Here is a 21,719-nt window from a genome sequence, read left to right on the forward strand (position 1 = left end):
CTCTCGCATCAAAACCAAGCTCTGAGCCAATAGGCTGAACCTAACATACCAGGGTAAGCGCCACGATCCTGTGATAAACGAGGTGGTGGCGGCAACTTCTCGGCTGCGCCCTTGGCGCCGCCACCACCGCTTTCATCACACGCGCAGGTTTGGTGTATTGGCAAGAGGCTTGTCTACCGATCTAGAGGTCAAAAGTTCAATTTCCGGGGTCTCAATTTCTCTTTTGCTTTTTGTGACGATCATTGAAAACCCATTAAAACTGCCGGGCGAGGTGTGAAAAGACTCGAAAACCAGTTTTCAATTGCCATTCTCACCACGAGGCCATAGAATACAACACAAAAAGTGAAAAAATAATACATTAGAATTTTTGATTGAAATAGTAACATATAAAAAGGTCGTGGTAGTGGATATAAATATGAAGATAAACCACCACCGCCGTCCCGTCAAACAGCGAAAAGGGGCAAAATTGCCAACCAAAAGAAGGGAAAATAGAGATAGAGAGAGTGAAGAGAGTTCTAGAGAAAACTGGTAAAACGGAGAGATAGAGGGAGAGAATTAGAGAAAGAGCACCCCCAAAGAAGGGCCAAAAGAAGGGTTTAATGGGAGGGTTTGTCACAATTTGATGCTCCAAACGCCTTCTAAACACATCGAAACCCCGTGAAAATGAATAAAAAAGAATAAAAAAACGATTTGTCCTAGAGTGGAGTCGAACCCGCGACCTTCAGAACCATAGTCTAGCTTGCTAGCCACTACACCAAACCTGCACTAGCCGTACAGAACGCGGAGGTGGCGCAGCGCCACCACCACCCTCTTTCTCATATGCCATCGCACCTTACGTCTTCATGTGCACCCTTGGCGTAGTGGCTAAGGCAATAGCTTTTGAATCTGACACTTGTTGGTTCGACCCGGCACCTCGGCAAAGTAGCTTTTTTTCTTTTTTGTTTTGTTTTTAGGATAGTTTCGAATGCTTTTTATTGTAAAAACATCAAAAAGAGAGAACAACTGACTCAAAAAACGTCAGAAAAAAGGGGAAAACAAAAGAAAAAAGCGATTCATCTCACCTGAAAAAAATCCAAAGTGAGAAATTCGATACATTGCTCAGCGTTAATAAAGCAAGAGAGCTAGAATTTCAGTGTGCTCTTTTTTCTCGAGGACAATTTAATAAGAAAAAGGGAGAAAATCTGGAAAATTTAATTTAGAAAATCTGAAAAAATATTTTTTTTTCAAAAACATTTTATATTAAAAAATGATGTAAAAGTGAAGAAAATCAATCAAAAGATAACAATAAGGGATCAACAAATCAACAAAAAATGAACAACTTGAAAGTATTGAAAAATCAAAAATTTCAAAAAAAAAATTTTTTTCGAAATTGCTCAGCTTAAAATTTATCAGTCATATCCACTCTCCATAATCCATTGGTCCACCTTACGGTAGGCTTCGACATCCTTCAGATTCATGTGCCAGAACACTCGCATTCCCTGGAAAAAGCGGGAAATTTGAAATTTTGAATTTTTTCAAAATTTCAAAATAGGCCCATTTAGGCCTATTTAGGCCCAGTCCAGACCCATTTTTGTGAGAAATTCGACTTTTTAGCTCATTTTATACGGAATTGATCATTTTCAGAAATTTCGAAAAAAAAACATGTTTTTTTTCGAAATTCCCAAATAGGTCTATTTAGGCCTGTTCAGGCCTATCTAGGCCCAACTAGGCCCATTTTTCGCCCAAAATTCGAATTATGAGCTCCAAAATAGGCCTACCTTGGCCCATCTATGCCCAATTAGGCCCCCTTCAGGCCTAATTTTTGCACAAAATTCGGTTTTTCCACTCATTTTAACTCACAATTTTCCTAAAACTCACCTCAGACAGCATTTCGAATTTGGCTCGTTTTTGCGGGTTCACAACCGGCTCAAAGACGCGTCTGAGCACGGATTCTGGAGATTTCGCAATTCCGATGAACAGTTTCTTCAGGATTACTGTAAGTGCCGCGGATCGTGTCGCCCATTCGACAGTCTGAAATTTAGGACGATTTTTGGCTGAAAAAATCCGATTGCTCAGCTTAAAATTGCTCAAAGTTGTCAAAAATTTTATTCTTCTGGCTCAAAATTGCTCATTTTCAGCCTGAAATTGCTCACCTTGAGTACCGTAATCGACATGACCTCATTTGCGATGAGGTACTGTAGAAGCTGAGCAATCGACGATCGCTGATAGGGTTTCAGTTGGTCACACTCACGAAGACGGTCCCACAGGGCGAATTGGAGAGTGATCTGGAATTTTTTTCTGGAATTCGAAAATAGGCCTTTTTAGGCCTGACAAAATTTTAGGCCTGTAAAATTTTAGGCTTATAAATTTTTTAGGCCTGTAAAATTTTAGGCTTGTAAAATTTTTAGGCATGTAAAATTTTAGGCTTGTAAAATTTTTAGGCCAGTAAAATTTTAGGCTTGTAAAATTTTTAGGCATGTAAAATTTTAGGCTTGTAAAATTTTTAGGCCAGTAAAATTTTAGGCCTGTAAAATTTTAGGCTTATAAATTTTTTAGGCCTGTAAAATTTTAGGCTTGTAAAATTTTTAGGCATGTAAAATTTTAGGCTTGTAAAATTTTTAGGCCAGTAAAATTTCTAGGACTGTAAAATTTTTAGGTCTGTAAAACCTGTAAAAAATTAAGGCCTGCCAAATTTTTAGGCCTTAAAAAGGGCCTTTTTAAAAGGCCTGTTCTGGTCTTCAAAAAGTACCTATTTTGGCCTTAAAATGACCAATTCTGGCTGAAAAAAAGGCCTAAAATAGGGCCCAAAAACAGCCTAAAAGCCCCAAAACCCACCACAAATCTCCTATTAAATTCACAGAATCGCTGAAGAAGTGTCGCGTAGAATGCGTTGAACGTCTTCTCCTTCATCATCATCGCTATCAGGACATGGACCAGTTCTCGCTCCTTTTCCCCCTTCAACTGAAGTTTCAGAAGACGTTCGAAGGCGTCGTCCTCGTCATCGGCGGTGGCTGAAAATTTGATTTAAAATGAGCCAAAATAGGCCTAAAACAGCTCGAATTAGACCTTGGAGGGCCTTAAATGGGCCTAAAATGACCTAAAAAGGGACCTAAAGTGACTCACCAACACTACAAAAGATGTGACGTCGAATCTCAGAATTCATGCCGGCCTTCGTCGCCAGTGCGACGACTTCTGGTGGGAATGACGTCGTCTTCTTGGGATTGGCGCCTGCGGCTGACGCCAGAAGGCCGTAGCCGCCTTGTTCGGGCAATCGGAATGCCGATCCGATGATCCACCTGAAATAGGCCGATTTAAGCTATTGTAGGCTTTTTTGAGGCTGATTTAGGCTATTCAAAGGCAGTATTAGGCCTTAAAAAAAGGCCCTTTTCAAATGATTTTTAAGTTAAAATATATTTCCCTAGACAATTTCAGGCCTTTTTAGGCTTTTCAGGCCAATTTAGACTTGTTAGGCTGGTTTAGGTTTTTAGGCCTATTTTAAGGCTTTTCAGGCTAGCTTAGGCCTTTTTACAGGTCGATTAAGGAACATTTTAAGGCTCGTAGGCTGATTCAGGCTTTTTAGGCTGATTTCATAAAATGTTACAGGTCTAAAAATTACAAGCCTAAAATCTTTACATACCTATATATTTTATAGGCCTAAAAACTTTTTCCTAGACAAATTAGGCCTCTTTTCAGGCTTTTCAGGCCGATTCTATATTATTACAAGACAAAAAATTTTACAGGCCTAAAAACATTACATACCTAAAAATATTACAAACCTGAAACCTTTACAGGCCTAAAATGGTAATTTTTCTAGGCTTCAAGCTTTTTGAGGCTTTTCAGGCCTTTTTAGGTCTATTTTTAAGTGAAAATCTCACCATCTTCCTCTCTCCTCGGCGTGCAACAAATCGATCAGTGTCATCGATAGTTCTTTGGAATCCGAGGAGGCGGAGCTTCCTTTCTCTGCAAAAATCGATATTTTTAGGCCATTCAGGCTGAAATAGGCCTTTTTCAGGCGTGTAGGAAACAAAGTTAGGCCCTAAAATAGACTTTTGGGATCGAAAATGGTCTAAAACAGGCCATTTCGGGCTAAAAAAGAAAAATTGGCACCGTGCCAAGATTTCAAATTTGATCATTTTAAGGCGTTTTCAGGCTAAAATAGGCCATTTTAGACCATTCTGGACCAAACTTGGACCTCAAAACATGATTTTCCTGCACCAAAACTCACTTTTAGTGATTCCATGGAGCACTTTGACTTGCCGCTCCACCACTTCATAATCAATGGCTTTTGGTGGGGCCTTTTTTAGGCCTATCACCTCTTCCAGCAAAAATTTCGCACGTGGCAGTGCTGAAATCGGCTTTTTCTGAAAATCCGCGGCGATTTTATCGATTTTCGCAGTGATTTGTGGCCAGGCCGTCTTTTTGAGCGATTTATAGGCGTCTGAAAATGGGAAAATTTTTTAGGCTTTTTTAGGCCCTAAAACTCACAAGCAACAATAGTTCGGACTGCAAAAAGGTTGGTTAGATTCAAATTTCCCTCCAATTTTTCCACAATTTCAACGAGAATCGCTGGTTGGAGAATCTGCAAAACTACAGTAATCCTACAGTAAGCTACAGTAACCTAATTACCCGAAAAACGACTAAAAACGCCGTGAAAACTACACGATTCTCCATGGATTTGTCGTCGGGCTCCTCCGCGTCGGAAATCGATTTTACCAAGTCACAAAGGAAACATTCGACGAAGTGGGCCGCTGAAAATAGGCGTTTACAGGCTTTTTTCTAGGCTTATTTAGGCCGAAAATAGGCTTTTTAGGCCAAAAATATAAAAGTTTTTAGCCAAAAAAATTTTAGGCTTGTAAAATTTTTAAGGCCTGTAAAATTTTTAAGCCTGTAAAATTTCTAAGTTTGCAAAAAATGGTTCGGCTTGTAAAATTTTTTAGGCCTATCAAATTTCAAGGCTTAAAAAAATTTTAGGCCTGTCAAATTTTCAGGCTTGTAAAATTTTCAGGTCTGTAAAATTTTTAGACCTGCAACTGGCTCATTTTTCCGGGTTTTTAGGTCATTTTAATCCAATTTTAGGCCTTTTTAAACAATTTTTGGGTCATTTTCACCCGATTTTCAGCCAAATATCACTCACAAATCTCATTGCTAATCATTGTATGACACATCGTGATGAATGCTCCATATGTGGTGAGCAACGAGTCCTGCAGGCGGAATGGAGCCAGAAGAGCCTTTGATAGGCATTTGTAGAGTGCACTTTTGACATCTGAAAATAGGTAAAAGGGAAATTAGGGGGTAATTAGAGGGTAATTAGGGGTAATTAGACCAGTTTTAGGCCTTTCTAGAAGCCTGAAACTCGATTTTTGAGCTCAAAAACAGTCCCAGGACCCCCAAAACCTAGTTTTTCGCGATTTTTCAAAAAAGTGCTCAGATGGCCTAGTGGGATTTTCGACGAAAAATTTGGATCTAGAGATCGCTGGTTCGCTTCCCACCGGTGGCAAGTTCTTTTTTAAAGTTTTTTCTAGGGATTTTCAGGGGCGGGAAATTCAAAAATCGCGGTTAAAATACTCGGAAAAGCTGTTTTAGGCCATTTTCAGCCAATTTTCTCACCATTTTTTGAGCTATCCGCCCATAGCTCAGCGATCGCTTGTTGCGATTTGATCAACATGGCGTCTGACAGCTTATTGATAATACTGTTAACAGCTCGATCCACTTTCTGCTTCTGCTCTCCAGATGACGTTATCGCTGAATCCAGCTCTTCTAGTTTTCTCCGAGCCGCCGCCGGATCGAAACGAATCAGCTCTCCTGTCGATTTATTGATTTTTCGACCGTAAATGTCTTCGGAGACGACTTCTGGAGCTTCTGAAGTCGTGGTGACGTCTTCTGAATCCTCTTCTTCGTCCGTCACCATTTCATCAATCTGAAAATCAAAAATATGGTCCAAAAAGGTCCGAAATTGACGGAAAATGGTCTATTTTTTATAGATTTTTCAGAATTTTTGAAATAGCTCAAAACGGCTCGAAAAAGGTAGAAAATGGTCCAAAAAGGCCCAAAATCAACGAAAAAGAGACCACCTAAAATGGTCTAAAACAGTCTTCAAATAGATCTAAAATAGCTCAAAATGGTCTAAAATGGTCCAAATCTGGCCTATCTGAACCATTTTTAGACTTTTTTGGACTATTTTAGGCAGTTTTGGACGTTCTGTGAGCTATTTTTGACGTTTTTAGACCGTTTTTGGACTATTTTTGATTATTCAAGGTCATTTTTAGACGGTTTTGGACCATTTTCCAACCATTTTAGCCCGTTTCTGAACCTATTTTGACCATTTTTGGACTATTTAAGACCATTTTAGCTCTTTTTTGACCATTTTCAGACTGTTCTTGGTCCATTTTAGACCTTTTTCGGCTTCAGAATGCTCTAAAATTGCTCAAAATGACCCAAATTTTCCTTCAAAACCTCACCAAAGACTCCTCATCGTCGTCCTCGTCAACGTCTTCATCTCCTTCTGACAAATCCAACGCCTCCTCTTCCTTCTCCTCCTCCTTATCACTATCATCTTCAGATTGCTCATCCCTAAATTCGTCCTCCTCATCTTCCACGTCTTCATCATCATCGTCTAACTCATTCTCCATCAACTCTTTACGCCGTTCAGAATCGCAGAAATCGAGAAGCACTGAAAATAATGAAACTGGGGGTGGAAATGGCTGAAAATCGTCAAAAATAGGGTAAAAAAAATGGTCTAAACATGATCCAAAATGGCCTAAAATGGTAAAATGTCTTGAAAAGCCTTTAAATTGACCTAAAACAGCCTAAAACAGCATAAAATGGTCAAAAATAGGCCTAAAACGACTCAAAATGTCTTAAAATTAGCCTAAAAATCGCATTTTTAGACATTTTTTTTAACTATTTCAGACGATTTAAAGGCAATTTAGAGCATTTTAAATCATTTTCCGACTATTTTACACTATTTGGGACCATTTTTGGACTATTTTAGGCCATCTTTCGACTATATTGGACCATTTTTGGATAATTTTAGGCTATTTTTCAGTCAAATGGGACCGTTTTGGACCCTTTTTAGACTATTTTAGGCCATTTTTGGACTAATTTAGATTATTTTCAGCCAAATTCTAGCTTTTTCAGCTTATTTTTGGCTTAAAACAGCTCATTCTCCAACCAAAAATACCAAATTTTTGCTCAAAAATTCCCCCCAAAAAAAACGCACAATCCAATCCATCGGATTTCATCGATTTCGGCACTTTCATCTTGCCATCCCGCTCCTTTTTCTGCTCATTCACACCCAAAAGCACTCCGTATTTTCGAATGGCCGCGTCGTCGTCCTCGATTCCGTCCTGTTGATTTTCACGGCGTTTTTTGGTGGCTGACTGCAAGAAATAGGGTTAAAATCGGTGTCAAAAATCGATAATTCAGGTGGAAAATACTCGGAAAATCGTATTTTTTTCACCAGAAAACTAACTAAAAAATGACAAAAATTAGTCAAAAATTGACCAAAAATAAAATTTTTTAAAATTCGAATTTCCTTTTGCTGAAATTGTCTGAAAATCATAAATTTCGTGTTTAAAAATGATTTTTTTAAATGTAATAATACCCAGAAAATCGTATTTTCCACTTTAAAATCGCCTAAAAATGACCAAAATCGGTCGACAATCATGATTTTTGAATTTTTCTGAAAATTTCAGATTTTTAGCCATTTTCTTTCAGAAAACCTTCATTTTCGATGTTTCTGATCAGATTTTTAGCATTTCTAGCCTGGAAATACCCTCAAAATCGCATTTTTCACTTAGAAATTGCCTAAAATTGACCAAAGTCGGACAAAAATAAACATTTTTGAAGTTCGAATTTCCTTTGCTGAAATTGGCTGAAAATTGTGAATTTCGTGTTTAAAAATGACTTTTCGATGTAATAATACCCAGAAAATCGTATTTTCCACTTTAAAATCGCCTAAAAATGATAAATCGGTCAAAAAAAGATTTTTAGAAATGCCAATTTCTTGGCTGAAATTTACTGAAAATCGGACTTCTGCATATCAAAAATCGATGAAAAATAGCGTTTTTGGTGTGAAAATACACAGAAAATCGCATTTTTTTACCATAAAATTAGCTAAAAATGATGAAAATCGGTCAAAAATAGCAAATTCCAATTAATCTGAAAATTTCAGATTTTCAGCTATTTTTCAGTTTTCGACTTTTCTAGTCAAATTTTCAGCATTTCTGGGCTGAAAATAGCTTACAAATTGCATTTTTCAGGTACAAATGCGCTAAAAATGACGAAATTTCACTGAAAATGGTCAAAAATGGAATTTTCAGAAATTCCAAAAAATTTCCCCCACCTGAACCTCTTCTAGATATTGCTCATATGTCAGATCTTCATCAGAATCCTCACTTTCGTCTCCATACTTCCTTTTTCCTTTATTCACGCTGATTTCTACGATTCCTTTGAATTTTTTGGCGGAATTCTGAATTTTTAAAATTTTTGGCTAAAATTTTTTTCCAGAATTTTCACCTCTTCTTCGTCTTCAGCATTTTCTAGATCATCGTCGTCCTCATCAGAATCCTCCGAATCCCCATTTTTTCGCTGTTTTTGCTGCAAAAATTCCATTTTCCTTGCTTCCTTCTTCGCTTCCGCCTGTCTCTTCCGTTTCCGCTTCTTTTTGTCTTCTTTCGTCATTCCCATCGTCTCGCGCATCACTTGTTCTATCTGAAACCCAAAAAAAATTCCAGAAAAATCTTCAAAATCCCATTTTTACCGGTGTTCTTTGAGCAAATGCCTTGGCTTGCATCTTTTTCAGCTGTTTCGCCGATTTTCTCTGCTCTTTTCGAGACATTCCGTCTTTTTTGAACGCTGGCAACTTCATTTTACCCTGGAAAAGTGGAAAATTCGAGAAAAAACGGGGAAAATTGAGGAAAAATCGTTGAAAATCGTTGAAAAACCAATGCATTTTCTCTGCTGTCTCCTCGATTTGCCCGCTCTCTAGGCGTGCAACGGGGCGCGCTTGCATTCTCATTCAAAGAAAATACTGATTTATAGTGACTTTCACTAGTTAAGTCTGAATTTCGACATTTTTCAAATACATGATGGTGTTTAACAAACAAAGACAAATCGATTGATATGCAAAACTTTATTTTTTCATGTAAAATACGTTTAGAAAATACCAGTAATAGAGATCAAGCTGTTAAACAGCGCTAAAATCAAAATTTCAGCTTGTCAGAAGTGCGGTTTCAATATGAAACAATCTAGAAAAATCCATTAAATTAATCGATCTAATCATATTCCGGATGATTTCTCAACGAATCGTACAGCTCTTGCTCGCCATGCTCGCCAGTGAAAATCTTGTGGACACTGGTGAAAATCGGGAACTTTTCAGTGATTTCATGAATTTCCAGCATTTCGAAGACGTCCTGAGCAGTTGGTGGTCCTTGTGCACTTTGTCCTTTCAGCAGTTCTTGCTCAACAATGTGAAGGGGCTGGAAAAAAGAGGAAATTTGAGTTTAGTAGGTGGCTAACTCTATTAAAAACTAGTGAACAGCACTCTAAACTACTTCAAACAGTCCCTCGAAAAAAGCAAAAAATATTTTCCCTATGTGGGATTCGAACCCGCGACCTCTAGATCTAACGTCTAGAGCACTACCACTACACCAAGTGTGCGGAAGTTTTGGTGTTTTCGGGAACATATAGAGAAAGAGGGTAGCGGCGGCGCCTGTGGGTGGTGGAACGGCGGGAGCCTCCACCCTGCGTCACCAAACCATTGCCGACAGCTTGATGTAGTGGTTGTGAGCTGGACTTTGATGCGAAGGGTTTCTGGTTCAATTCCCACCAGGACTAAATCTTTTTTGCTTTTTGTGAGGACCATTTTCCAGGTTGTCCGAGACCCCCAAATCTTTTATAAAGTAGTTTTTCAAAATTTGTTAAAATCTTTAGCTCTTATCAATCTAAAATTTTCAATTGATTCGACTATTTTCTCATCAAAATAATCAAGTTTTTCAATGCTATTTCAAAAGTTCAAAACCATTATCATTCTTGTACTTTGTGTGTTGTCTCACCTTATCACTTTTAATGAAGGCCTCTGCAACTTTTCGATTTCTACCACCATAGCAAGTGGTGATAAGATCAGCGACTCCACAAGATTCGAAATATGTGTGATGGGATGACGGATAAAAGTGCTCTACGAATTTTTTGGTCTCCAAGAGTCCCAAACGAATGATGGCCGACTTTACGTTGTAGGCCCATCCTAGGCCATCAGCGAATCCTGCGGCGCAGGCGACAATGTTCTGAAAAAATTAAAATATAGGTGAATGTGAAGAGAAAGTAAAATTTGCAACTTTTCAAGCTAAAATTCGTGAAAATCGGTTGAAAACCACCCGAGTTATGAGCGTTTGAAGTTAGAGCTCTATTTCTATAGTGCGAGCCAGGGTGTTTGGAGTGCAGTGGAGCGAATTTGCAAATTCACAATGTACGTTTAATATTATTTGAAAGCCCGTAAAATGACACACAATTTGATATAATATTCAGTTTTCTAGCTCAAAAACTAGCTGAGTTACGGTAACTTGAAGTTTCGGAATTCAACTTTTTCAAAAGCCAAAAATTCAAATTACCGTAACTTTTTTAGTTTTGTAGCTAGAACAATGAAAGAAAGCTTAGAATGTGGGAAATCTTTTTGGCTTCATTTTAATAGTGCATGCAAAACAAGAAAATGGATGTGCGCTCTATTACAAGCTGGTTTCTAATAGCTACCCGATGTTAACGCATTCACTAACTTTAAGGGTTCATATCTCAGCTAGTTTAAATTCTGGAGTAACGGTTTTTATATCAAAATGTGTGAAATAAACTTGGCTTTCGAATGATTGCACATTCAAAAAAAGTTGAATGCAACTGCGCTCCACTGCACTCCAAACACCCCAGCTGTCTCTTTGGAGCTATAGGGCTAACTTCAAACGGTCATAACTCGGCTGCTTTTTAAGATTTTCTAGGCGTGTTTTGTATTAAAAAAATCCTCAAACCCTTACCTTCAAGGCTCCACAAAGCTCCACGGCCTCATAATCCGTTGTGACACGAATTCTGAAGTTTGGCGTATTAAACAACATCTTCAGCTCCTCTCCGTTCTCCAAACTCTTACATCCAATCGTTGCTTCACAAAATTTGCCATCCGCGACCTCTCCAGCCAAATTGGCACCCATCAAAACACTACACTCGACTCCCAGCGCCTTCTCAATGTCTTCAGAAATCAATTGCATTCTGATGACGTCATTTTCAGATGTCGATGAGATTCCTTTGGTTAAAGAGACCGCGTGAGCACCGTCTCGAAGATTTCCGCGGAGTTCTGAGCAAATTTGAGGGATTCCTTGATGGGGGACCACCAGGATTAGAATATGAGCGGATTCACAAGCATCTAAAAGTGAAGACGTGGCGATGACGTTGGATGGGATTCGGCGTCCCGGGAGGTATTTCGGGTTCTCATGAGTTGCATTTATGGTCTCGGCAATTGATGGGGTGGTGTCTCCGGGCTTCTAAAATAAGAAAAATGGGGATTATATGGTAGAGCGAAAAAATAAAAAGAAAAAGAGAGCGGGTGGGATCGAACCAAATAGTGTTAGATTCGAAAAGACGCCTTAGCCCACTAGGCCACGCGGAAAAGTTGAAATACGGGTGCCATAGTGTATAAGAAAGGGGGGTGGTGGTGGTAGCCGGAGGGCAACGAGGGGCGCCGCCACCTTACGGCAAACGCACCAAGTACCAATGTGGCGCAACCGGTAACAACTTTGTCTTTCAATCTGAAGGTCACGGGTTCAATTCCCATTGAAGCCTAATTTCATTTGATTTTTGTGCTGGGCACCATAGGCCCCCTAGAAAGTCTCTATACCTCCTGAAAAGCAAACTCACCCTGGAATCTCTGCACCACATGCTCACAATCGGCTGGAAAACGTCGTCCTGGGCTTTTACGGTCTTTCCAACAACACAAGCAATCGCGGATCCCCAATTTCCACCTCCAACAATGGCGATTTTCTTTCTGGAGTCTCCACGGAGCTCATCTGAGTTGTTGTTGAAGCAATAGTCGAAATTTTGGCAGGGCATGATTTAGGTAATAGCAGTAAAAACTGTACTTTCACCCTGTCTACCACTGATCTTTTATACTCCTTCCACCCATCCATCCAAAGTTCCGTGTCTCCTTCAAAAGTCATAGGCCCCGCCCCCTTCCCTCTTATCTTTAGGAAAGATCACTGATAAGTGATACCAGCCATCTTCACGTGGACACTCTTTAAAAGTCACTGTCGGGTGAGAGAGTATAGGAAGGCAAGGAGACGCAGAGTTTCTTGGAATTCTTCAGAAAGAGAACTAGATGGGGAGATAGAGATAGGAGACGGAGAACAGTGATCTATAAGCGTCAGGGACCAAAGATCGGGGTGGTATGCAAATTACGGTTTGCAGAGATCCGTTAGACTTTGTCCTTGTTGATCTTTGGTCTTCTTTAGAGCTTTTTGGGTGGCTAACTCTGTCAAAAACTAGGAAAGAACTAGTAAGAATGACTCTAAACAACTTCAAATAGCTCCTCGAAAAAAGCAAAAAAGATTTGACCTCGGTAGGATTCGAACCCGCGACCTCTAGATCCAAAGTCTAGAGCGCTACCACTACACCAAGTGTGCAAATATTTTGGCGCCTTCTTAAGTCCATAGAAAAAGGGGTGGTCGTGGCGCCCGGTGGGTGGTGGCGCGGGAGCCTCCCCCACCATTGTGGTGTAGTGGTTGTGTGCTGGGATTCCATGCGAAGGGTTTCTGGTTCAATTCCCATCAAGTCTTAATCTTTATTGCTTTTTATGAGGACCATTTTCAAGGTCATCCCAAGTCCTAGAACCTTCTAGAAAGTATTTTTCCAGAGTTTTGGGTCCAAAAAAGTTAGTATTTTGACCTGAATATCAAATTTCACGTGAATGACATCACACTTTACTGTACTACGACTGTTTGACGCACTTTTCAGATAAAAATTGTACGAAAGGAGAAAGTATGGGAGATGGAGAGACCGTGAGGGGTGTCAATGAACAGAACGGCGTCAATGATCAGTTTCGGGGGCTATTTTTGGATTCTCTAGACCTACAAAACTTTGTACAACTTGAGAAAAAGTACAGTAACGTGAATTTGAAATGAATTTGAAGGAACATCTGGAGATCAGGACACACAGACAGACATTTCTTTTTAAAGCCGATTTTTGTCCATTTTAGCCCGTTTTTGACCCTCTAAAAATGACATATGGCCTTTTACAATGCTTTTTTTGTGTTTTTTCACACTAATTAGATTAATAGGCATGTTGAAAACCATAGAAAAACATACAAAAAAGGCGGCTTATCCGATTGCGTCATATAATTACAAAGGGAGGCGTATTAGAGTAATTAGGTCAACTGGGGAAAGGTCAAAAATGAAAATAATTGTTCATTCTCGACTCATTTGTGCATTTGCGACAAGAAAATTTCGGATTTTCAAAAAAAAAAAGATTTTTTTTGAAAATAATTTTTTTGAAAATTTTTTCTTTTGATCATAACGTTTTTCATTTTTGACCCATTCTCATGAAATGTATATTTTTGAAAACCTCAATGTTTCAGCTTTGAAATGAGTAAAATCATGACCTAGTTTCTCTCGAAAGAAGGGGCACGCGCCTTCGAGAGGGTTACGGTATTAGAGTAATTGTTTGTTTTGATGATAACTTTGTTCATTGTCGGTCAATTTTTGTGTAACTTATATGTTTGGATTTCTCACAAATTCTTCTTTCAAATGAGTTTAATCGTGATCTACTTTTTTTGATTTTTGCGCCATAAGCCTTTAAAAGACGCACTATGGAGACAGAGAAGAGGTACGGTAGTTTTTGTGATGGGGGTCTTATAATGTTAATGTTTTTATAGTATTATAAAATTTCAAAGCATAGTTATCCGATGGTTCGGATTCAGTGGCCTTTGTAAACGATAAAAAGAGATTTAGTCGAGAAAATTACTAATTTATCCTTATCCAAGGACTAAAATAGTACAAACTATATAAAATATTATGGAAAACCAGCAAAAAACCCTATTAAAAACACTCAACCAAAACCTAAAAACCAAAAACACGACTTGCCACGTCGTCGGCGAGACGGGCGGTACGCGTACGGCATCAGCGGAATAGCGGAGCGTCGTTGCGAGTGGGCGCGTAGTACCGTAAGAAAGGGTTGATGAGTTGGCGGGCGCAAACAGAACAACAATAAAAAATTAATATATTCGGCTCCTTCGCCTTGTCCTCAATTTGCACGGTGCTTCTTGATTTTTGGCTCTGAGTCCTCAACGTCTGCTCTCAGTCGATCCACCAACGAGTGGCCTGGGATGGCGCACGCCAAGTATTCCATCATCTTCTCCAGCGATCCTGGTTTCAAGTCGCAGAGGATCAACGGCATCTTCTTGGGTCCTACTGGAGTCATTGGATCCACGACTTCCACATTCAGCGCCGTCTTCCTTACTTTCTGCCATGTTTCGGTGACTCCTCCAACCTCGTCGTATCCGCACTCCATTCTTGCCGGTACCACCACCAATTCCCAAACTTCCTTGGCTATCTCCTCCACCAAGTTCACCACCGGCGCCAGTATCATGTCTTGTTTCCTCGACGTCAGCGCGGTATCTCCCAACGCCTTCTTCACACTCTCCACCATTTCTTCAGACTTCTCGACGAACTTTTTGAAGCCTTTGATTCTTTTCATTTTTTCTCTCACGCTCACCTTGGACTCTTCCATCTCGGTGAAATCTGCCCACAGCGATCCGTCGTTGCTGCTTCCTCCTGCTTGCCGCTCCGCCTCTCCATCCTTCTCAGCCGGCTGTGCCATCTCAACGTCCTCCATTTCGTTCCTCGTCGTTCGTTTTTGCTCTGGAATTCCAAACGTTTTATACTACGCTTTCTCTTCGCCAATCAATCGATTTATACGCCAACGATACTATTTCCGTTAAATTTATCCAAATTTCACGAAAATTGCTTTTATTCCTCTGAAACTTTTGAAATCGACTGGGTTTTATACTCGCCCAATCGATACCTTCAAAAATCTACAGCGAAACAAGCGTAAACAGACGAAAAAATACGGTTCGGCCCCCAAGTTATCCGATGGTTCGGATTCAGTGGCCTTTGTAAACGATAAAAAGAGATTTAGTCGAGAAAATTACTAATTTATCCTTATCCAAGGACTAAAATAGTACAAACGATATAAAATATTATGGAAAACCAGCAAAAAACCCTATTAAAAACACTCAACCAAAACCTAAAAACCAAAAACACGACTTGCCACGTCGTCGGCGAGACGGGCGGTACGCGTACGGCATCAGCGGAGTAGCGGAGCGTCGTTGCGAATGGGCGCGTAGTACCGTAAGAAAGGGTTGATGAGTTGGCGGGCATGCCTACCGGCAACTGCATCCCAAAACCCAAGAATTAATCCTAAATAAAATCCTAAAAATTCCAAGTTTTTCTCATTTTACACTAACAAAACTCGTTTTTTCTCGATTTTCCCCAATTCCGAGGTTTTTTTTCGCGAATTTCATTGTTATTTTCACATTTTTCACACCAGATGTACCTTAAAATGCATTTTAAACCTTCCAAATCGGTCAATTTCCCATAAAAAAGAATTAAAGTAAAAGTGGGCGGAGCGTCGGCACACACAAAGTATAGTGGGCGGCGGAACCCGGGAGATGTCGGCCGCTGCGGGGACAGACTACCCGGCGGCGCGCAGATATCGACGCCTCAATGAAGATAAACACCGATCCATCGAGTGACATCTTGCTGATAGTTGTACGTCAGTCGGAGAGGTAGAATACAATTTTTGGAAGACTTGAAAATTCAGTAGACATTTAGACGACGTCACGTCATCTGGGAATTTTGTTGTTTTGGTTACAAATTGCCATTCATCAGCATAACAAGATTAGTGAAAGATTAACAAATAGATGGCAAATGGAGTCCTGGATTTGTTATTTTTGAATGTGTAGCATTTTTTTCAGATTGCTAATCCTTATTTATTCCAGCTATATGCTTTTTTCTTGCACACCTTCATTTTCAGCCAAAATTTCTGGAATTTCAGCTTGCCTACAGTAACCGAAAGAATGACAACTACATCATCCACCAATTTCGACGAATTCCAACGCTACCGTATCCCGAACCACTACGTCCAGTGGTATGAGCTAGAACCGACTTTCAATGTGTTTTCCAATCCGAATCCAATGAATTCATCTGGAAACAACTGTACGACGTCCCAGGAATCTGGGGATCAGAAGAAGAAGAAGATACGGTAGGAAAAATTCCAGAAAAAATGAGCTGAGAATTATAAAAATTGAATGAAAATGAACAAAGTTATGGGGATTGGAAAATTTACATTTTTTCAAAAATTTCAAAAAATTTTTTTTTCAAAAATCCATAACTTTTTTTATTTTCCGCCAAATTTTATGATTTTTATACCAAAATGTAGGAAATTTTATGGGCTTTTAGAAAATGTATAATGTTAAACATATTATTTTAGTGTTAGTGTTGGTTTTTCAAAATTTCCCTACACACTCCTTATTTTGGATTTTTAAATTTTTAAATTTCATAACTTTTTCGATATTTTTACGATTTTAATGTTTTTTATACTCAAATGTCGAAAATTTTATGGACTTTTTAAAAATATATACCACTAATATTCAAATGTCATAATTATCCAGATCCACGTCCGCCTACGCTCTCTTCTTCCGTGAGAAGCAGTCGATGGAGAAACGGGCGGCGCCATACGCGAATTTCGGTCAAATTTCACAAAGTATCGCGAGACAATGGGAAATGCTCAGTGAGCAAGAGAAAAATGTATTTAGATAATAATTAGAAGATAATTAAGGATAATTTAATATTTCAGATTTATAAGCAGCGATGTGAGAAAAGCCGAAAAACAAGCATCGCAAATGCCGTGGAAGAGAGAGCCAGGAAGTTGATGATGGCTGCTACACAGAAACTACAGTAATCCGCTATATTCTACAGTAATCTCTTTTAATTACTGTTTCCTGTCCTTATTGTAGATTGTGATTAAAATGAACTTTTTTTTCCAATTTCAAAGTTTGAGTGTCATTTTGAAAAATTGTTCAACAAACGAGTTTTGGGGCATAGGTTCTGGAAATTTTGAAAGTATCTTCTAACCAAAAAGTTTTAGAATTTTTTTCCCAACATTTTCTGAAAAGATCAACTTTGAAAAGTTCATATTTGTGTTTCATATTCCGGAAGCAGTGCTCATCTTTCCTAGTGTTCTAATAAACCTATTTTTGACTTATTCCAATTTTTCAGTGTTCGTTTTTCGAAAATGTTTTGTGTGCTCTGATTTTGAAGAGTAATGAACCAATGACCTTGACTGTACTAACCCATTCCACTGGCATAACTTCCTAGCCTAGTTCAGTGCTCCATATTTTCAGGGTTGCAATCTGACGGGCTGGCCGGGCCGGCAATTAATTAATATTTGAACGCGCACCATTTTTATTTGCAACGATGCTCCGATATGACGAGGCGCGCATTGTTTAGCAGCCCGTGTCGATTTACGGGGGTTTGTTTTGTTTTTTTTTCGACGATTTTTTGCGTTTATCAACCGATTTTTCTCCTTTTTTTGTCGCGAATTGCCTGATAATCCTTATTTTTCATAAAATAATTATTTTCAGAGCAAACGACAGCCTACGGCTCGCCATCTCACTCACACCCCTCCCAAACTCGAAAAATGAGTTTCAAGATATCCAAATCAGACCTTCAATTGAAACTGAATAAAAAAGATAGTTAATTTTTTAATTTTCTCCCCCGGTTTCCATTTCTTTGTTTCCCCTTGTTCATTTATACGGTTTTTACATTGTTATGCTACTTGTTAAGAAATAAATTCAAATAATTCTTCAGTAATTTCTGTTTTTTCTTAAATTCGAACGGGCCGAACCGGCCGGGCCGGGCCGGAGAAAAAATAATCTCGGCCCGGCCGGTTGCAACCCTGCATATTTTGTCTATATAAATCAGTAATCAAGTGGAAAAAGACCAGAAAAGAACGACTTTTTGAGAACAACAATGACCGAAGAAGAAAAGGTAGATTGGAAGTAGTAGGGAATTGTCCTTTCTGGCGCAGCTTTTGGCCCACTTTTTTGAAATTTTTATTTTGCTGTTTTTTCAAGTTTTTTGCCCTAATTATTTTTTTTCATATAATATTCTTAGCAAAATCCACGATTTTCACACTCTCAGATTTTGGTGAACTGAGTTCACCCCCACTCACTTTCCCACTTTTGTCCCACTTTTTTTCAACCTCTCAAAACAGTCACTTTTCACTCCAACTGATAACAAATTCTCTACACTTAAACACTTTTTCAACTTTCTTATCAATTTGTTCTCATGTCAGAATGGTAAAGCGCCTGTCTTGTGTTTGAATGCTAGAAAGTTCGAAACCCACTCAAAAGCTCAGGATTATCCACTTAATGAGATCCGAAAAATATGCAAGAAAAATTGAAAAAAATCGAAAAAAAACGAAAAAAAAATCATGAAAAAAATCAGAAAAATCAGTCAAAAATTCTCGTCGAGCAAACATGAAAAAATCAACCGTCAGAACCATGAAGAAACGACAAAAAAATCAAGTGTTAACCAACACTCTTTTCATTCAATTCTTTACCATTATTACGTTTTATTAAATGCTGAACAATGATTTGAAGCCATTAACAAATGTAGATTTATTAGAAATAGCAAAAGAGTTACAAATCAAAGATTTCAGAGGTGTATTTATGAAGGATACTTTACCAGAAAAACGTAAAGAAGTAGAAGTAGGCATCATTAATCTTGATAGTTCAGATAATAAAGGTACTCATTGGGTCTGTTATAAAGTAAATAAAAGTGAATATTATTATTTTGATTCGTTTGGTTTGGACCCTCCTGAAGAAATAATAAAATATCTTAAACGTAATACTTCAAGCGAAATAATTACTTCAACATTTCAAATACAAAAATTTGATACTCATCATTGCGGATACTACTGCTTACTTTTTCTAAAATTATTAGAAAAACATGATTATAAAAATTCGATACTTACTTTGATTTAGGAATTCGATAATGTTCAAAAGCTAGTGTGTCTATATTATCTACTGTATACCTTTTAGATTCTTTATCTTTACCAACTAAATTATTTAACACATCTTTATTTTGTTTTACACTGTGGAGATTATGTGTGCTAGAGTTAATTAACATAAGTTGTCTTCTTTGGATAGTATGATTTAATAAGCAGTTCTTATAGTCATTAAAAGTCATTTCCTTTTTAACAACAGATTTCTTCACACCTTTATTTCTTTTAGACTCCATTCCCTCATCAGTTTTAAAAGCATATTGTTTTGGTCTAAAGGCTACAATTTCAGTCATTATTTTACCATTCAACTCATCTTTAAATTTACCAATAACTTTTTTGTTCTCAATGCTATGAAGTTTATTTTCTTTGGGATAATCCGAAAAATCAAAGTGCTCTTTCATAGCTAACATATCTTCATAGACATCGTCTGTTTTAATTTCATAAATATAAGAATCAGTATCTTGATAGCACAGTCTCAAATTTGAAGTATACTTCGGAAGCATAACATCATAGTGGAACTCATACATTAGATACTTGCTCAAATCTAAAATAGACATCCCACATAAATTGGCTTATCTAATTTAATATTCTTCTGAGTCATCTCTACTAAAATCATATTCTCATTTATAATATGTCTCTGTTTGAAATTATTACAAGCAGCTAGTTTCATAACTTTATTCATATCTGACACCACTTTAACATCCACTCTATTTCTAACGTTCTCCATAGTTTTACCAAAGACAGAATTGTTCATGAGCTTGAAAAAGTCTTTCTCAAAATCATTCTTAGCATTTTTTCTCAAGTTTGTATTCAATTCTATATAAGAGGCTAGCCAATTGCTTTCTTTAAAAGTAATAACTCTATGAATTTTCTTCAAAATTAATCCATGATCTAAAACTTGCAAAAGGGCTTTATAATGTATTACATAATTTCTCTTTGGACTGAAATCATTTATTAGTTTATTGGTAGATCCAACTCGTTTATTCTCTGGACAGAAAGGTAAATCATTATGTTTATCATGTAATTCTTCTGGATAATCTAAATCTACTTCTAGTATGCAACCTTTTTCTTTTGAAACAAGATCATCTATCATTTCTAAGGTAAAGTCTTCAACGAATTCGAATTCATCATATGGTAATTTCTGACTCATTGCCCATCCATATAAATTATTTGCATCTAGATATAATAAGTATTTTGATTCCTCTTCGGGATTATAATTTGACATATACTTGTTATTAGCTTTCGAATATCTTAGCATGGTATTACACATACCTCCTCGAATACCTTTTTCAATAAAATTATACATTTCAATATCCTTGATTGTCTGTAGCTTAACTCCAGTTTTCTTTAACATAGCATCCCAAGCTAATCCGGGAGATGTATAGTACCAACATGGATCTAACTTATATTCTTTGAGAGACACATTTCTGAAAGTTTCAAAAACATCAGCTAATAGTAGCACATCATTAATCATATAAATTCTAGTGTAGTCTTCTAAATTTTTACAATTTGTTTCCTTCCATACTTTCTGAGCATATTTATAACTCTCTTCACTAATATTTTCACCAGATAGAGCATTGTAGAAGTTTTCAATTGGAGGAAGTTCTTCGTTAGAATACTTTTTGAAGGAATCCATAAAATCATATGGATACACACCTTTGCGTCTTAATAGATTAAACATCTTTTCATTCTTGTAATACTTATTAGTAATCACACATTCTTCATCTTGTAGGTTACTGCTGAGATAGTCCAGACTGGAAGGCATAAAACCAAAACTATCTAAAAATCTTATTTCACATCGTTTAGGATTTTTGTATATATAACTGAAACTAATAAACTTTTCTATATTTGCTGAGATGCTTTTAATTTCAACACCTTTTTTCTTCAATAGTTTGCTTGATTCCTCATCACTAATTATATGATGTGAGTCATAGCCTTTAAGATTATGGAAAAACACTGGTATAAAATTATTTCTACATTTCAATAGGTTACATGCATTACATAGAGGCCCTCTGTATAATCCAGTCCAATGATCGTGATCTCTAACTTTATCCCCATCAAACACATTCTCACACTGAGGACATGAATTACAGTTATTATAACATTCTAACTCTTCATTGGTTAAATTTTTCATTTTCTCATCACCTTTATTCAATAGTCTTGCACATACATCTAAGATATACTCATTGAATTTTAAAATAGTATTATATCCAACATAGCTCTTCATTTCGTAAATACTCTGAGTGAAAGAATCCACAACAATCACACAGAATGCAGAGGCCTTATGTTTACCGACGTTCTCACTCCATGATTTGTTAGGAGAATTGTTAACAGAATCAATTTTATAGATAACAGATTCAAAATCGGCGTAACATACAAATCTATGTTTCTGTGTTTTCTGAATATTAGAAAATTCAATATAATCATTGGAAGGTTTAATCATTTGCATTGGAGCATTACTCATACAGTCACCTAAATGATTTTCAAACTTCTCTGCATTGTAAAAGTTATTATGACATCTAATACAAAATTTATTGCTTCTACTATTTTGGGTGTTCATCAATCTATCAATATTTTTAATCAAACAGTAATGACCTTCTCCAGAACTGTCTGTGACCAACAAAAGATTTATCACTCGATCGGCGTCT

At 37.6% G+C, this 21,719-nt stretch overlaps 5 protein-coding genes across 5 annotated transcripts; 1 reads left to right on the forward strand and 4 right to left on the reverse strand.

The window, feature by feature from the left end:
- Nucleotides 1-1,388: 1,388 nt before the first annotated feature.
- On the reverse strand, nucleotides 1,389-8,848 carry CBG18870 (the record flags this gene model as incomplete). Its single annotated transcript, XM_002646412.1, has 16 exons — nucleotides 1,389-1,478; nucleotides 1,858-2,010; nucleotides 2,133-2,264; nucleotides 2,815-2,990; nucleotides 3,103-3,275; nucleotides 3,855-3,939; nucleotides 4,205-4,417; nucleotides 4,465-4,558; nucleotides 4,606-4,727; nucleotides 5,114-5,242; nucleotides 5,587-5,896; nucleotides 6,438-6,649; nucleotides 7,199-7,358; nucleotides 8,324-8,449; nucleotides 8,497-8,691; nucleotides 8,741-8,848. 16 exons carry the CDS (start codon nucleotides 8,846-8,848, stop codon nucleotides 1,389-1,391), a joined length of 2,478 nt encoding a protein of 825 aa, XP_002646458.1.
- Nucleotides 8,849-9,254: 406 nt separating this feature from the next.
- On the reverse strand, nucleotides 9,255-12,063 carry Cbr-gpdh-1 (the record flags this gene model as incomplete). Its single annotated transcript, XM_002646413.1, has 4 exons — nucleotides 9,255-9,458; nucleotides 10,035-10,262; nucleotides 10,998-11,498; nucleotides 11,872-12,063. 4 exons carry the CDS (start codon nucleotides 12,061-12,063, stop codon nucleotides 9,255-9,257), a joined length of 1,125 nt encoding a protein of 374 aa, XP_002646459.1.
- A 2,184-nt stretch (nucleotides 12,064-14,247) lies between these two features.
- CBG18872 lies at nucleotides 14,248-14,838 on the reverse strand (the record flags this gene model as incomplete). Its single annotated transcript, XM_002646414.1, has 1 exon — nucleotides 14,248-14,838. The coding sequence occupies one exon, from the start codon at nucleotides 14,836-14,838 to the stop codon at nucleotides 14,248-14,250; it is 591 nt and encodes a 196-aa protein (XP_002646460.1).
- A 1,243-nt stretch (nucleotides 14,839-16,081) lies between these two features.
- Cbr-hmg-6 lies at nucleotides 16,082-16,965 on the forward strand (the record flags this gene model as incomplete). The annotated part of the gene is made up of 3 exons (XM_002646415.1): nucleotides 16,082-16,266; nucleotides 16,676-16,811; nucleotides 16,861-16,965. 3 exons carry the CDS (start codon nucleotides 16,082-16,084, stop codon nucleotides 16,963-16,965), a joined length of 426 nt encoding a protein of 141 aa, XP_002646461.1.
- A 1,834-nt stretch (nucleotides 16,966-18,799) lies between these two features.
- CBG18874 lies at nucleotides 18,800-21,514 on the reverse strand (the record flags this gene model as incomplete). The annotated part of the gene is made up of 2 exons (XM_045241402.1): nucleotides 18,800-18,904; nucleotides 19,745-21,514. The coding sequence occupies 2 exons, from the start codon at nucleotides 21,512-21,514 to the stop codon at nucleotides 18,800-18,802; spliced, it is 1,875 nt and encodes a 624-aa protein (XP_045096598.1).
- Between the last annotated feature and the right edge of the window lie 205 nt (nucleotides 21,515-21,719).

Source organism: Caenorhabditis briggsae (assembly GCF_000004555.2).
Source record: "Caenorhabditis briggsae complete genome, chrI, whole genome shotgun sequence".
Lineage (NCBI taxonomy): Eukaryota > Metazoa > Nematoda > Chromadorea > Rhabditida > Rhabditidae > Caenorhabditis > Caenorhabditis briggsae.